The sequence below is a fragment of the Mixophyes fleayi genome, chromosome 11, assembly GCF_038048845.1.
Source record: "Mixophyes fleayi isolate aMixFle1 chromosome 11, aMixFle1.hap1, whole genome shotgun sequence".
Lineage (NCBI taxonomy): Eukaryota > Metazoa > Chordata > Amphibia > Anura > Limnodynastidae > Mixophyes > Mixophyes fleayi.
In genome coordinates, this window is record NC_134412.1 from 71,021,034 (window position 1) to 71,036,239 (window position 15,206).

The window sequence follows — 15,206 nt, forward strand, 5'->3', positions numbered from 1 at the left end:
CACAGAGATCAAATTGGAATTTTAAAACTTTGCCAGAAAGGGGCAAATCATTTACAGTATTTAGGTTGTGTGTATATATGAACGAATGTGTAACATGCTTGTACATGACCGCATCCTTCCATATACCTTTTGTTAGTCTTGGGACAAATCATGTGTCCATATTTACCAACAAACTTTTTTTTTTTTTTCTTTTTCCCTTCTCTGCAGCATCAATCTTGGAGCCCAGTGAAATGGTAAGGGAACCCTAAAACAAAAAAAATGGTTACATGCTTCCTTTTCGAGATATCGTGGGGTTTTATAGGATGCAGTCTTCTGAATATTGGCTCAGCCCACAAATGGCATTCTCTGTAGCAGTGATGGGCATCAAGCAGCCCTCTGAGCCTTCACCTTAATCTCCCAGCACCTTCCTTTACAAGTCACATTTGTCTGTTTTATAGCTTGTACGACTTGTTTAAATTGCCTGCGCTTATGTTATTACAGATAGGTATCTTTCTTTGATTAAATGTATTGTTTTAACTTATTACTGACATTAAGGTTAATGTGCAGCCCTTTTGAAGGTTAAAGGGACTAACAAGGAGCCCCCCCCCCCCCCCTCCCTCCACCAAAATGTTTCAGGTTGCCCATAACTGGTCGCTCTCCAGTGTGTAGGTGAGCGGTCCACTGTAAGATTGGGGGTTGCCAGGAGGTTCTCTGGGACTTGAGGAATACTAAACTTTACTTTCGCCAATATACAGAGGTTAAATCTCTGTTAACATAGACCATGGGGTAAATGTATCAAGCTGAGAGTTTTCCGGTGGGTTTGAAAAACCAATCAGATTCTAGCTATCATTTATTTAGTACATTCTACAAAAGGATAGCTAGAATCTGATTGGTTGCTATAGGCAACATCTCCACTTTTCAATCCCGCCGGAAAACTCTCAGCTTGATACATTTACCCCCAAGTGTGTTATCCTTACTGTGTTCTTGCATTAGGAGACTGCTTGGGTCCTCATAAGCTGCCATATGCTCTCCAAACTAGATTAGGACACAGGATACATCTAGGGGAGGATAAGATAAGTCTGTGTATTTCAACACAGATAGTAGTATTTACTGTATATTGTAAATGTACAAGACCATCCATGCACTACCATCCTTATATACTGCATATATCTAGCAATAGCGCATACTTTGCCCATGTAAACATATTGACGTGCAATAAAAGCACTGTGCTGGAGGGTGGCAATATAGCATGCTGGATGCATGCTTGTTTTCATTCCTTCTAGCAGTCGTTTTCCAGTTGCAATAATTTAACTAACTTGTTTTTACTAGAACAACATATGTTGTCAGTGGTTGTCTAGTTTCCTTTTGAAACCTGGCAGTTAAGCATATAAAGGGTCTACGTTTTAGGTATTCAGATTGCCATTCATCATGTGTAGTTTCTTATTTTCATTAATTTTATTCAATTATATATTTTTTTTTTCCTCTAGGCCTCCATGATTCCAGATCGAAGCTCTTCAGGTGACTTAACCTTAGTGTGCCAACTTAAAACTGTCATCATTGTCATTTTGTTTAAAATTTTTAGAATAGGTCCAGCCAAAACAAAAATTTCAGTTTTGGGTGGAATATCACGAGCTAGATTTGGTGTCTCCACATGTCCTGCATTCGCCACCATTCTCCTGACTCCTGCAGGCAGTGGTGCACAGAAGACTTCTGTGGACTCTTTACTTCTGCAGACCCAGTCCTTTGCACCAACGACACACTACCTGCAGGAGCCAGTGGAGCAGCAGGTGTGCACTGAGCCTCTGACCAGCAGAATCTCGTCCATGCCAGAGCCCAGGTAAGTAAAGTTTCAGAATTGGGTATAACTTCAGATATTTCATCCAAAATTATTCTTATCCTTAATTCCTTTCTTCATTGTCTAGCAATCTTTATTTAGCAACCTGCAAAACACCCATATATAGCAATATTGTATGATTGTTATAGGTCACATTGGCTCAGCATTGCCTTGTATGAGTGTGATCTAAAACTATTCCTCCAATGTTGACCCAGGCAGGCCTAAGTCATTCCACCTAGCTCCAACATATCTATGAATGACCTGCAAAACTGTTTTGGTTCAGGTATTTTGTCTCTATTATTTAGCTTAGTAATACACAGACTGATATGTATTTTGTCCTACAGTAAGATTACTCACTGTTAAATGTTTTGGGTTTTTTTTGTATCACCTCTATGTACAGTCATGGCCAAACGTTTTGAGAATTACACAAACATTGGCTTTCGCAAAGTCTGCTGCCTCATAGTTTAGACCAGGCCTGTCCAACCTGCGGCCCTCCAGATGTTGTGAAACTACAAGTCCCAGCATGCCCTTCAAGCTATCAACTGGTTGTCTACCAGCAAAGCATGCTGGGACTTGTAGTTTCACAACACCTGGAGGGCCGCAGGTTGGACAGGCCTGGTTTAGACTTTTTTGTCAGATGTTGCTATGATATACTGAAGTAAAATTACAAGCATTTCATAAGTGTCAAAGGCTTTTATTGACAATTACATTAAGGTTATGCAAACAGTCAATATTTGCAGTGTTGACCCTTCTGTTTGAAGACCTCTGGCATGCTGTCAATCTGTGGGCTCTCACAATTTTGCCCAAGAACACAGCCATGAATAAAGAATGGTGCCAAAACATCTTCCAAAAGCATCTTCTCCCAACCATCCAAGAACAGTTTGGTGATGAACAATGCCTTTTCCAGCATGATGGAGCACCTTACCATAAGGCAAAAGTAATAACTACGTGGATCGGGGATCAAAACTTTAACATTTTGGGTCCATGGCCAGGAAACTCCCCAGACCTTAATCCCATTGAGAACTTGTGGTCAATCTTCCAAGAGGTGGGTGGACAAACAAAACCCCACAAATTCTGACAAAATTCAAGCATTGATTAGACAAGAATGGGCGGCCATCAGTCAGTATGTAGCCCAGATGTTGATTGACAGCATGCCAGGGCGAATTGCAGAGGTCTTTAAAAAGAAGGGTCAACACTGCAAATATTGACTTTTTGCATAAACTTAATGTATTTGTCAATAAAAGCCTTTGACACTTATGAAATGCTTGTAATTTTACTTCAATACACCATAGCAACAAGTGACAAAAAGGTATAAAAATACTGAAGCAACAAACTTTACTTCAATGGTTCTGGATGATATGAATTTGTTTTTCAGTTCGGAAGCAAAGATATGTTAGACGTGAGAGATCGCATAGAACAGCTGCCCCAGTGCTGCTGGACCCATCAGCAGATACACACATGAGCAACGTTTAGTGTTCTGTACAGCACAACCTGGAATTGTCTCGTTCTGCCGGAGCAGCCAGGAGCAGGACCATATGTGGACAAATGGAATATGAAGCAAAGACTCCTTACTGAAAGAGCTGAGAGACTGAGTCCATGCAGCGAGATTTGGACAGTGCAAACCTCTGATTCAATTGTAATTTATCTGTGCAATGCTGTGAAGCCGTTTCTTGGGAACATTACGAATACTTCACTCTTCATCGTTTCCATCACAGCCTGACAGATAAGCAGCTTTGAAAAATGACAATTTTTGAAACATTTTTGTTCTCCATTAATTTCAATGTATGATGAGCATGTTTTTAATATGAAGGTTTTTTTTTTTTTTTTTTTTAGCTCTGAATGGCTTTAATAAATTATGGAAAGTGTTTTTAAAAGGACTCTCATTTTAAGTGTGTGTACATTTATATATAGTTGTGCATGTGATGAGAATAATGACTGTTCGTTTATTTCAGATCCCTTTTGATCAGCCAGGATAATAAAAAGAGGAAAAATACAGTTGCAGTCAATTAATCGGTGCCCAACATTGGGTTTGGAGCCCTTAGTGGTTTTGGGACCCCCTGATTGTGAGAACAACGACAGTGACACTTGGGGTTCCAGCTTAATGAAACTAAACTGCCCAACAATGTCACCATGTGTGGCTCAATTCTGACAGGTTTAAATCCAACCTCATCCGATCTGGCAGGGTGATGACTCAGTCAGCCAATGACCTTTCAAAGGCCCATGTGCAAGGTTATCAGACGGTTAAAACGATCCAACACCTGAAGAAATTGCTTACACGTCGGACCAAACAACCATGTGAGACCAGCTCTATGATCATTGGCCTACCTCTGTCATTACTTAGCTGAGCTACTCATTCACTGAAACTATAGACGTATGTACCATGCTAACTGCATGAAGCCATAAAGTTCTCTAAGATATTGGCTAAAAATAAATAGGATTGCAAGTGTTTTATATTGTCGCAGTTTACATAATTAACCAATTGCTAACAGTTTTCCTTTATAACCCTTTTTTTCCCTATACCTAGCAATAGGAGCCTATAGGAAGTATGCAAATGGTGGATAAGATATAATAGAATTTATGAGCTTTGCAGATTGTTGTGCTTATGAGACGCTGTGCTATATAATATGCCACATTGCAACACGGTTCTACTCAAGCTTAATTCATTTGACTGGAAAGCCACAATAATGCTTTACGTCGTCATTAGTTACCACATAGAAATGAGATAGTGGTTAGCACGTCTGCCTCACAGCACTGGGGTCATGAGTTCGATTCCCGACCATGGCCTTATCTGTGTGGAGTTTGTATGTTCTCCCTGTGTTTGCGTGGGTTTCCTCCGGGTGCTCCGGTTTCCTCCCACACTCCAAAAACATACTGGTAGGTTAATTGGCTGCAATCAAAAATTGACCCTAGTCTCTGTCTGTCTCCCTCTCTGTCTGTCTTTGTGTGAGTGTGTGTATATATTAGGGAATTTAGACTGTAAGCTCCAATGGGGCAGGGACTGATGTGAATGAGTTCTCTGTACAGCGCTGCGGAATTAGTGGCGCTATATAAATAAATGATGATGATGATGATGATATATATGCAAGTCTATAATAATGGCAACATCAGCATACCATATGTTGATAGACTGAGCATCTACAGCTGCAGAGTACTCTAACCAGGACAGATATTAAGGGGAAGGGGGAAATTGGGGCCAACCTAACATGTGTCTGGGGGGGCGGCTTATTGGCATCGGATATGGCTTATCTTTGCATACATGACTCTCCTGCTCTGCACAGATCTGGTGCACCCAAATAGCCATATGTGGTGGCTTCTAGCTGGCTTATAGATTTTGGACATATTTGACACCTGATCATACCGTGTGATCCGCTATTGTAGAATAAGGAGAGTGGCTGCGCATACCCAAAATAAAGAGAAACCATCACAGAATCTAAGATCGAGAGCAATTTATTTCCAAACATGCATAGATAAAATGTGTAATACTTTACGCACAAAAAACAGGTGGTAATAAAAAACAAAAACAAAAAAAAAACTCTGGAATAACAATGAAGCGATGCAAATATACCGGCTTGTATATTTGCTACGGATACCTGCTTGTAAGCGGTTAATGTGACTCTCAGGGTTTCCGCCAATATGTTACGGGATCTTTTAGGAGAAAATGATCACTATTGGTGGTTTAATAAGCACAATGGCAAAAGTTGAATATCCAAACACTTGTTGAAATTCTTACCATTTATTCAACAGTCCCAGGATCAATGTCTATTCAAATATCAGTCTTCGTAAGAAGGTTGCTTTTTTTTTTTGCTTTTTTATTTCTCTCTATAAATGTTTTGAAATGTAATATTAGGTTCTGCAATAGTTTACCTGTATTTAGTGTAAAGCTGGGTACACACTACAGGTTTTTAACCCAATTATTATGCCAATCACCTAATAGACAAGTTAGGTCCAATATTGCGTTAGTGTGTACGCTCCCAAGATCATGTTTTATCGTACCAAAGCACATTGTATAATTTTGTTTGATTTTATTACCGGACAAAAAAAAAATCTCTAAACGATGAAACCATGTTTGGTAAGTTCTGAAGTTTTATATTGACTCACGGCCAGCAGTGACCATAGATCTCTATGGCATGTACAAAGTCATGATCTTTTCAGCTGATGGTTATGACAGGTGAAGAGCACAGATCTGAAGGTGAATCTTGTAAGTGTGTACACATGCAAGCTTGGGGAGAAATTGTCTGTAGTGTACTCAGCTTAAGTGCCTAAAGCTGGGTACACATTAAACTGTTTTCATCCAATAATCTGCTCAAACAGCCGACATACGACCGCTCGTTCAAAAGTCGGGTCAGTGTGTGCAGTGACACGATGGTCGAAAGTCTGCCCAAAGGGATGATTATCGCGTCATTTGGTTGGTCGTACCGTTTAATATTTTCGTTCCAATCTCGTTTCCGCTGTGCAGTGTGTATAAACTGCCGACCGATTCACAACAGTGAGTACGAAATTAGTCATTGCTCACGACAACATGGCTGTAAAAAGTCGCTAAAGGGACGTCCGCTCTTCTCTTTATCGTCCTAAACAAGGCTCGTGTGTATGCAGTCCATGGACCGAGCGATCGGACCATCGATCGCATGTAAAATCGCTTGGCATAAAAAGTTGGTTGAAATTTCTGTAGTGTGTACCCAGCTTTAGGGCACAGAGAGGGAAGCCGGTACAAAGTACCTGGGCCTGCTGTGAAGTGGGAGGAGCCACTTACTGTTGACTCAGTCAGGGAACTGGGGGTATAATTAGCTGTCAAAAAGCCATGGTGATATTGCACTTGGTTGCTGGTCCTGCATGCACAATGATTCAGCTCAAGGCCCTGTTTTATGCGACACTCGCTGACATTAACATATAGTAAAGTATCTAGAGGTTTTCTTAAAAAGATACAAGATCATTCTCTTGAAATGAACTCCATCTGTTAAGGCAGGGTTTCCCAAACCCAGTCCTCAGGGCTCCCCAACAGTGCAGGTTTTCCAGATCACATGTGACATAATTAGGACCACCTGTGCATCTGTTACAATGTGTCAGTCAGTAATGAATACACCTGTGCTCCAGCAAGGAGATTAGGAAAACCTGCACTGTTAGGGAGCCCTGAGGACTGGGTTTGGGAAACCCTGTGTTAAGGTTTTGTTAATAATTGTTGAAAATGTTGCAGGTAATTACGAACTGTCTCTTGTAACTAGCGTCAAATGCTGAAATGTCAGCGGATTGGATATTAGTCACTTGCGATGCTCAGCAGTTGTCAACGCTGTCTTATGACTCGTTCTTCTGCTAACCAAGCTTTAGCGGTATTACTGAGCACCTCTGTAAACGTAGGTTGTTGACAGTGCAGTGGATTCAGAAGCAAATGCATTCAAAGTAATAATAATGTGTAATAATGTATTAGTAAAACATTAACTCTTTGAGTGCCCACCGTCTTTATGTCAAGTGGACATGGGTTTTAAACACGCGCTGTGTTTTCGTGACTTATAGGAATAATGACAGCACTCGTTAGTGGCTGCTGACTGCTAAAATATTTCTGGATAGGGTCCATTTGTGTAATTTATACAAGATGTGTTCATTCCAATCTGAGACACCACATGGCTCCCAGTTAAACTTTACTAGTCTGAGAAGACCCAAGTCCGCTGTGTTTTTGCTCTTTGTTTGCTTTGGTGTTTTATTTGCAGTTTGCCTACATGCCAGTTCCAGTTAGCGCTACAAACAGCCTCTGTAAAAAAAAAAAAATTATATATATATTTGTAGTGTTACACAAGGTCTATTCTGACCTACTAGGTGTCTTTCTAATGGAAATGAGTATAAACATGGAAAAATAGGCGTCCATTTCCATTTTTTTTGTTTTTTTACTATTTGTCTAAATTTTAGCTTTTATAATCAAATTTAAAATCTATTTATTGAAAGACTTTAGCAGTAAAAGTGTCTGTGATTGGGGAAAAATTATACAAATTCTCTCAATAACTTATGGTAAGTTATCAAGTGTTTTAAAACAATATATGCCAGAAAATGCAAAAAATGTGTCTGGTCACAAAGCTACACAGTACCCTGGCCGTTAAGGGGTTAAAATAGGTAAATGGATAGAACAAAAGCACACAAAAGACTCAAATCCTTGTTAAACAGCATATAAACTTCTGGCTCCACCCATGAGCCGGCACAAGATTTACTTATTCCTAAACATAAGCCATCTTGTCACAAATGCATGTATACCAAGGCTTAAGGTTCACAAATGCTGATTCACAAGGTCACATTGTTACCCTTCATCCGTTACCCTTCTACTCACTAGGTCCTGTGAAACATGCCCCTGACAATTGCTGGGTTCTACTCTACGTATTAACAAAATATTGGTGCAAATGGCCCTACTCACCATTTTATACATGACCCCAAGCAAGATCGGAAAACAGTGGATTAATTAAAGCTGTCCACACCGAAAACTGCACAGACAATTTAGTTGTGTTGTGCGTAATTAGTTGAATGGTCTGTTTATTTGCCAATATTACGTTTTTGGAAATGTAATCAACTCAATAATATTCCGCTAAGCTCTCTTGTGGCCTGATGTCATTTATTTTCCAGTGAGATTGTTCAGCATATAGGGTCTGATTCATTAAGGAAAGTAAAGCAAAAAAAATAAAAAAAATAAGTAACTTTGTACCTTAGCAAAACCATGTTACATCGGGGGGGGAGGTAAATTTAATATGCAATTGGCAGATTTATACTTGGGGTAGGAAATGTTCTAGATCAACTTTAAATTTCAGTGTACGAATAAATGTTCAAGTATTTGTGTGCTACCTGAAAAAGCAGCCAGTATTTATCTTATGTGCAAAATAATAAATCAATTTACTCCCCTTGCATTGTAACATGTTAGTCCAGGAGAAAATTGACTCATTTTTTTGGCTTACTTTCCTTAATGAATCAGGCCCATAATCTCAATATGGCGATAACAATCTAGAGAGAACCTGTATGAATAGGGTGATGGAATTGTCGTTTTAGAATTAGATGTTATTGAGAAATACTAATGTAAAAACAAGGAAGTATTGTTCCATGTAATAAAAGACTTTCATGTAATTTTTTTTTCCCCCAGGTTTCACCATATATCAATTATATTAATTCCAGGAAGTCTGGATATCTAATCAAGAGCTGTTTTAATTGTACTTTTTTTTCCCACTTATATTGTTGCAACATATGGGTTTATTTACTAAGCGGCAGATCCCATAGATGCTGATTCTCTGCGCTTTGCCATCATTTTTTTTTAAAATAGAAATTTTATTTAAAGACAAAACTTTTTTTTTTTTTAACAGGCGAATTAATAACAAAGCTTTCTCATCTTGTGATCAACTGAAGAATGTGAATTGTATGTACAGGTAAGGGATTTATTATCCTGAATGCTTGGGATTCTTCCAGATAACGATTTTTACATAATTTGGAACACCATGCTTAAAATGTGCTAATATGATTGGTTGCCAGCTGTTCACAGCCCAATCATACCACCCTATATTGACTGAAAGCCCTCCCCATTCTTAAAAGCGGTCATCTGTGTTTAAAGAAAAGGAAGTATTGTAGTTATCTAAACACTGTCAAACGTCCTAGTAGGAAAATGTTCCTCGTTTCTCTTAAACGCAATTTGTACCCTTTATGGTTTTATTCGGTATTTATTGCTTATTTCTACTCTCGTTTCCTTATTACCAAATTTACCCAAGAGATTTCCTGATTATTTTTTGTATAAGTTGTTCATTTATTTTTTGCTTTTGGTAAATGATTATGTTTATTGTTGTTAAGATAACATTATCACTACCAGGTAAATACTGGTAGGAATATGACAGCTCAGAGATATGTGCAGAATCATGGATTAAAAATTAGATCCTTCTTTAACCTCTTAGTGGAAGTAGCTGTATTATACCTCAATGACCAGATTCATTTACACAATTTATAATGCAGGATAAAAGCATTTTTATATTTCCCCAAGCAAATTCAGTTTTGTCAGGGATTTATTTTGGTAGTATATAAGAATATGTATTGATTTATTTTATAGTGCAATGTTTGGAGAAAACAGGCTAATTGTGAAAAAAAAATATTAAAAATTTTGCCCATAGGTACTTTCACAAATGTTGCACACCTCCTAATGTTTCATATGGATAAAGCAGGATGCTTACGATTTGCTATAAATGTACAAGTTTAGGCTCACATTTACTGTCTCCCAGTGGTGGAAGTGGGCTGGTATACGGTGGTATGCCATACTCCCACTTCTCCTACTGCCTTCCTTGTAAAACTGTCAAATTCAATTCACTTACAGTGTTGGACTGGGGCATGAAGGTCCCACCAGGGGACTGCAACGCTAGGGACCCACCAGAGGGGGTGTGGCCAACCATCAAAGAGGCGAGACCAGATGCTAGAGGGGGAGTGGTCAGCCCACAAAGGACAGCTAGCACCATAGTGTAGTATATAAAGAATGCAGTGTGTGTATAAAGAATACACAGTCTTGACCTGTACCTTAGATTTTGGCAGAACAGTCACCAAAAATCGGGATTATCCCACTAGACCAGGCTTGGCTAACCTGTGGCACTCCAGGTGCTGTGAAACTACAAGCCTCAGCATGCTTTGTCAATATATAGCAGCTTATTCCTGGAAGGGTATGCTGGGACTTGTAGTTTCACAATACCCGGAGTGCCACAGGTTAGCCAAGCCTGCACTAGACTCCGAACATTTGACAGACTGTCCTACCTGTTCTTGTCACTTTTACCACCTGTGGCTGCTGGTTTCTTTAGCTGCGGCCTCTGCAACCCTTATTGGGATCCCACTAAACCAATCCCTTTCATAATCCAATATCAATCTTTCTTAAAATCGGTGATCTGTGATTAAAGAAAGGGAAGTATTGTAGGTTCCTAAACTCTGTTCAACTTAATATGAAAATGTTCCCCACTTTTTTTTTTTTTTTCCTACTTCTATCCTTATTTCCTTATTACCAAATTTACCCTGAGACTTGCTGATTCATTACTGTCTGTGTTAAGTTGTTCATTTATGTTTGGCTTTAGGGGAATAACTATGTTTATTGTTAAGATAACATTATCACTATACGGTAAGTGTCTGTATATAGAATCATGGTTTAAAAATTAGGCCATTCTTTAACCCCTTAGTGGCAATAGCTGTATTATATGCCTTAATGTCCATATTCATGAACACAATTTGTAGTAGTGGATAGCGAGGACAACATTTCTATTTTTCTCCAAGGAAAACAAATTCTATATTTTCAGGCAGGGTACTATTGTAAGATAAACTAACATTCATGTTGACATAACTAAAAATAAAGTTGCATTAATGAGAGGTTTGCCTCATGTTGGCTGGCCCCACCCCCAAAACCAGCCACTTTACAGCTTGTGGTCCCCCATACCTCCCAACTGTTCCGATTTTTATGGTGCTGTCCCACCCGGAGCCATGTTTGTACCGCCGGGTGGGAATGTTGGGGGAAGGGAGCTATGTAAAGGGTAGCTACGCCCTGTCACGATGTGGCCACAACCCAATTTGCCATGGTTGCGCTCCCTGACCTGCTGGTAGGGACAGACATATTGGGAGGCATGCTCCCCTTTCTCCACCGCTGTGTCACCTCACTGCCAGCATGTCTCATGTGCGCAGATAGCAGGAGATAAAATAAAACACCAGATGGAAGAAGGTAAATGTGAAGGGGATCTTTTAATGATTATGATGATGTCTGGGAGTAGGGGCCTTTTCATGCAAGTGCGAAGGGAGGAACTTGTAATGTAAATATAGAGGAAGGGCTTTTAATGTAAGTTTAGGGGTAGGTATGTGATACTTAATGTTTTGTGGGGGGGGGGGGGGGGGTGAGCTATTAATTTCATTGGTAGGGTGAAGGTAGAGGACTAATCATTTATAGGAAAGAAGGAGCTATTTAATAGTGGGGTTATGGTGGGGCCTACTCATTTATTGCTGGTGTGGTTTAGAGGCTATTAATTAAATGTGGGGCTGAGTTTGAGGAGAAGGATGGCTACTTCTTAAATGTAAATACTCACTATTAAATAAAGCTAAACCAAGTACAAAGTGCGCTCCTGCCACCACAGTTAACAAATAACAACAATGACTATCTATGAGCAATCTGCTGTTACATTTGTATGGTCATTAACCAGCTGAATACCTGTAGTAAAATGGAAAAAAATAGAGCAATACAAGTGTACTATATTAGATACCCCTATATGAAGACTAATAAAATGGTGTACTTTTTAAAGTTATTTAGAGTATCTGGAATAACATCCCTTTGAGGTTAGTATTTCGTTAGGGTTATTATATTACATTGAATGTTACTTCTCCTCCTCCTTTATTGCAGAACAGTACACAGTCAGATAACCCCCAATAATTATTTAATGTTTGGGAGGAAATACATAAATTTAGTAAGTGTAATTGCTATTAATGTTTGGGCATTTGGGGAGAAATAGGTCTATTTATTATGTGTATACTATAAATGTTGGTTCGGGGGGGTGGGGGTTTAAGGTCTATGTTTTAAATGTGAAGGCTATTAATTTAATATTGGGGCTGGATGCAGGTAGGGAGCCCCAATTGTTAGGTTACTAAATGATGTTACCCAATGCTGTCTGCTGTTCCGGTTCCCGGACGCCGCAGACATCCTCTCTAGGTTGCGGCTTGAGCCTTCTCTCCACTCCTGCCCTCTGGACCTGTTCTCTCCCGCTCCTGCTTTGATGTCCTCACTCTGCCTCCACCCCCACGCTTCGCCTGACCTGTTCTGCCTGACCCCATGCTCGTAAAAAACCCAGGCACGCTTGGGCCTTCTTCCACTAGTCCCTTTGACTTTCTCCCTGTAAGAGTTCCTCAGGGCTCGGTTCTTGGACCTCTACTTTTTTTGCTGTAAACTACCTCCCTGGGCAATCTCATCACTACTTTCTGTCTCCAATATCACCTGTACATTGATGACATTCAGCTCTACATCTCTTCTCCTGTTTCCTCCCAGCCTTCTCTCTCGTGTACCTGACTGCCTTTCTTCCACCTCCTTTTGGATATCTTCATGTTTTCTCAAAATTAATATCATCTTCCCTCCTCCTAGATCTTCATCCCATCTTGAACTCTCTATCACTGTCAGCAACACTACCATCTCATCTGTTCTCCAACTCTGTTGCCTGGGCGTCATCCTTGGCGCCCAGACATCCCTCTCTTTTGCCCCCGACATTCAATCTCTCACCCAATCTTGTTGCTTCCAACTCCGCAACATTGCCAACATCCGGCACTTACTATCTCAGGATGCCACCAAAACCATTATCCATGCACTCATCATTTTTCGTATTGATTACATTAACCTTATCCTGACCTGCCGCCTCCTCTCACCTTGCCGCCCTTAGCTCTATACTGAATGTGGCTGCAAGACTCATCTTCCTCTCTCACTGCTCTTCTGCCTCCCCTCTCTGCTTTGTCTTACATTGGTTCCCCTTCCTCTAAAGAATCCTCTTCAAACTTCTCACTGTCACCTACAAGGCCCTCTCCCAGTCTGTCCCTTACATTTCTAACGTCTCCATTCACACTCCATCCCCTTCCCTGCGATCAGCCAGTGGCTCTTGTTGCCTCTCCTCCACCCTGATCACTTCATCCCACCCCAGAATCCAAGATGTCTCCCGCGCAGCCCCTTTCCATTGGAACGACCTCCCATGCTCCATCCGAATGTCCCCTAATTTGTGCTCCTTCAAACGGGCACTCAAAACAAATCTGTTTCTCAAAGCCTACCAGCCATCCACCTTCTCTCCAATCTTGACTACCTCACCCTCTTCCCCCCCCCCCCCCCCAATTCACTACTCTTGCGTTTTATCCTCCGACTCTCTTTGTGCCTCCTGTCTGATTGCCATCCCTTTACGATGTAAGCTCTTACGAGCAGGGCCCTCTTTTCCCTTGTCTCTCTATCTATTTTTCTGCTCCAACTTCACTGTGCAAGCTGTGTTTGGAGCATTTGAAGTCCTGCTCTTTTTTTGTTTAACGTTCGATACTATTTTACCTTGTATGCTTCAATGTCTGTTTTCTGTACTGTGGAAATTTTATGGCATCCTATAAATAAAAACTAATAATAATTAAACATTGGTGCTTTGAGTTAATGTTTGGGCTGGTTAAGGGCTAAGGAGGCCTAGAGTGTTCACTCATTGCTATGCTTTCCATATATGTACATACCCAACTTTCCAGGATCCAGACAAGCATCTACTGAACGTAAGACACGATAAACATAAGGTAGTGAAAGCTGCAAGAACAGGTAGGAAACAGGACATTCTGCTAATTGACTTCATTCTGGTGGGGTAATACCAATGTTGGGTAACTGTCCTGTTCACTCAGGACTTTTATAATTTTAGATAAATTGATTTTCAAATAAAGAGCATTAGATAGAAAGTCATGTAGACAGTGAACTTCATCATCATTTATTTATATAGCACCAGCAAATTCCGTCGCGCTTTACAATTGGGGACGAACATAGTAATAGACTATACTGGGTAATGCAGACAGAGAGGCAAGGGGGGCCAGTTCGTAAGCTTACAATCTATGGGTCATTGGGAGTCAGACACATAAGGTTAAGTCTACATGCTGCATTTTGGTCCATTCAGATTACAAAGATAAAAATTCATTAGTATGCTATATGATCCAGTCACACAGAAATGTTGGTCAGAGTGGTGTTGTCTTTTGTGAATTGTGTAAAGGGTAGTAATAGGGTAACCTAGGGAGGTTAAGCGGGTAGTTGAGGAATATTATAAGCTTGCTTGAAGAGGTGGGGTTTCAGAGAACACTTGAAGGTTTGTACACCAGAAGAAAGTCTTACTGTGCGAGCGAGGGAATTCCAGAGAGTGGGTGCAGCTCGAAAAGAATCCTGTAAACGGGAATGGGAGGATGTAATGAGAGTGGATGAGGGACGCAGATCTTGTGCAGAACGGTGTTGTTGAGTTGGGAGATATTTTGAGACAAGTGAGGACAGGAGATGTATGTTGGTGCAGTTTTGTTGATGATCTTGCAGGTTAGTAGAAGTATTTTATACTTCACGAATAGATAATGTACAAGTTGCAATTAAATATAGCAAACAATAATGTAGCTTGTTCCACAACTACAGATCAAAGTACAGATAATTTTAACTGCCTCCTAATGTTCCTGCTAGATTTTCCAAGACATCCTCTTGAACAGGAAATTCCAATGTTGTAATATGCAAATGTATTCATTATACATGGATAATTATCCCTTGACTTTTATTTTTATTGTTGCAACTGAAAAACATATATGTACCATATCTACACCCACACACACTATATACACTGATGAGCCACAACATTAAACCACTAACAAGTGTATTGTATAACATTAATTATTTCATAACAATGGCACCTGT

At 40.1% G+C, this 15,206-nt stretch overlaps 1 protein-coding gene across 7 annotated transcripts in view; it reads left to right on the forward strand.

The window, feature by feature from the left end:
- The window catches only part of C11H1orf159 (chromosome 11 C1orf159 homolog), a 29,800-nt gene extending 25,994 nt beyond the window's left edge, over positions 1-3,806 (forward strand). For all 7 annotated transcript variants that reach the window (XM_075191519.1, XM_075191517.1, XM_075191523.1 and 4 more), the window contains 3 exons: positions 208-233; positions 1,467-1,497; positions 3,189-3,806. In XM_075191519.1, the coding sequence (XP_075047620.1) occupies positions 208-233; positions 1,467-1,497; positions 3,189-3,286 (155 nt within the window). In that variant the 3' untranslated portion in view covers positions 3,287-3,806. The remainder of the gene's footprint in view (positions 1-207; positions 234-1,466; positions 1,498-3,188) is intronic.
- Positions 3,807-15,206: the final 11,400 nt, after the last annotated feature.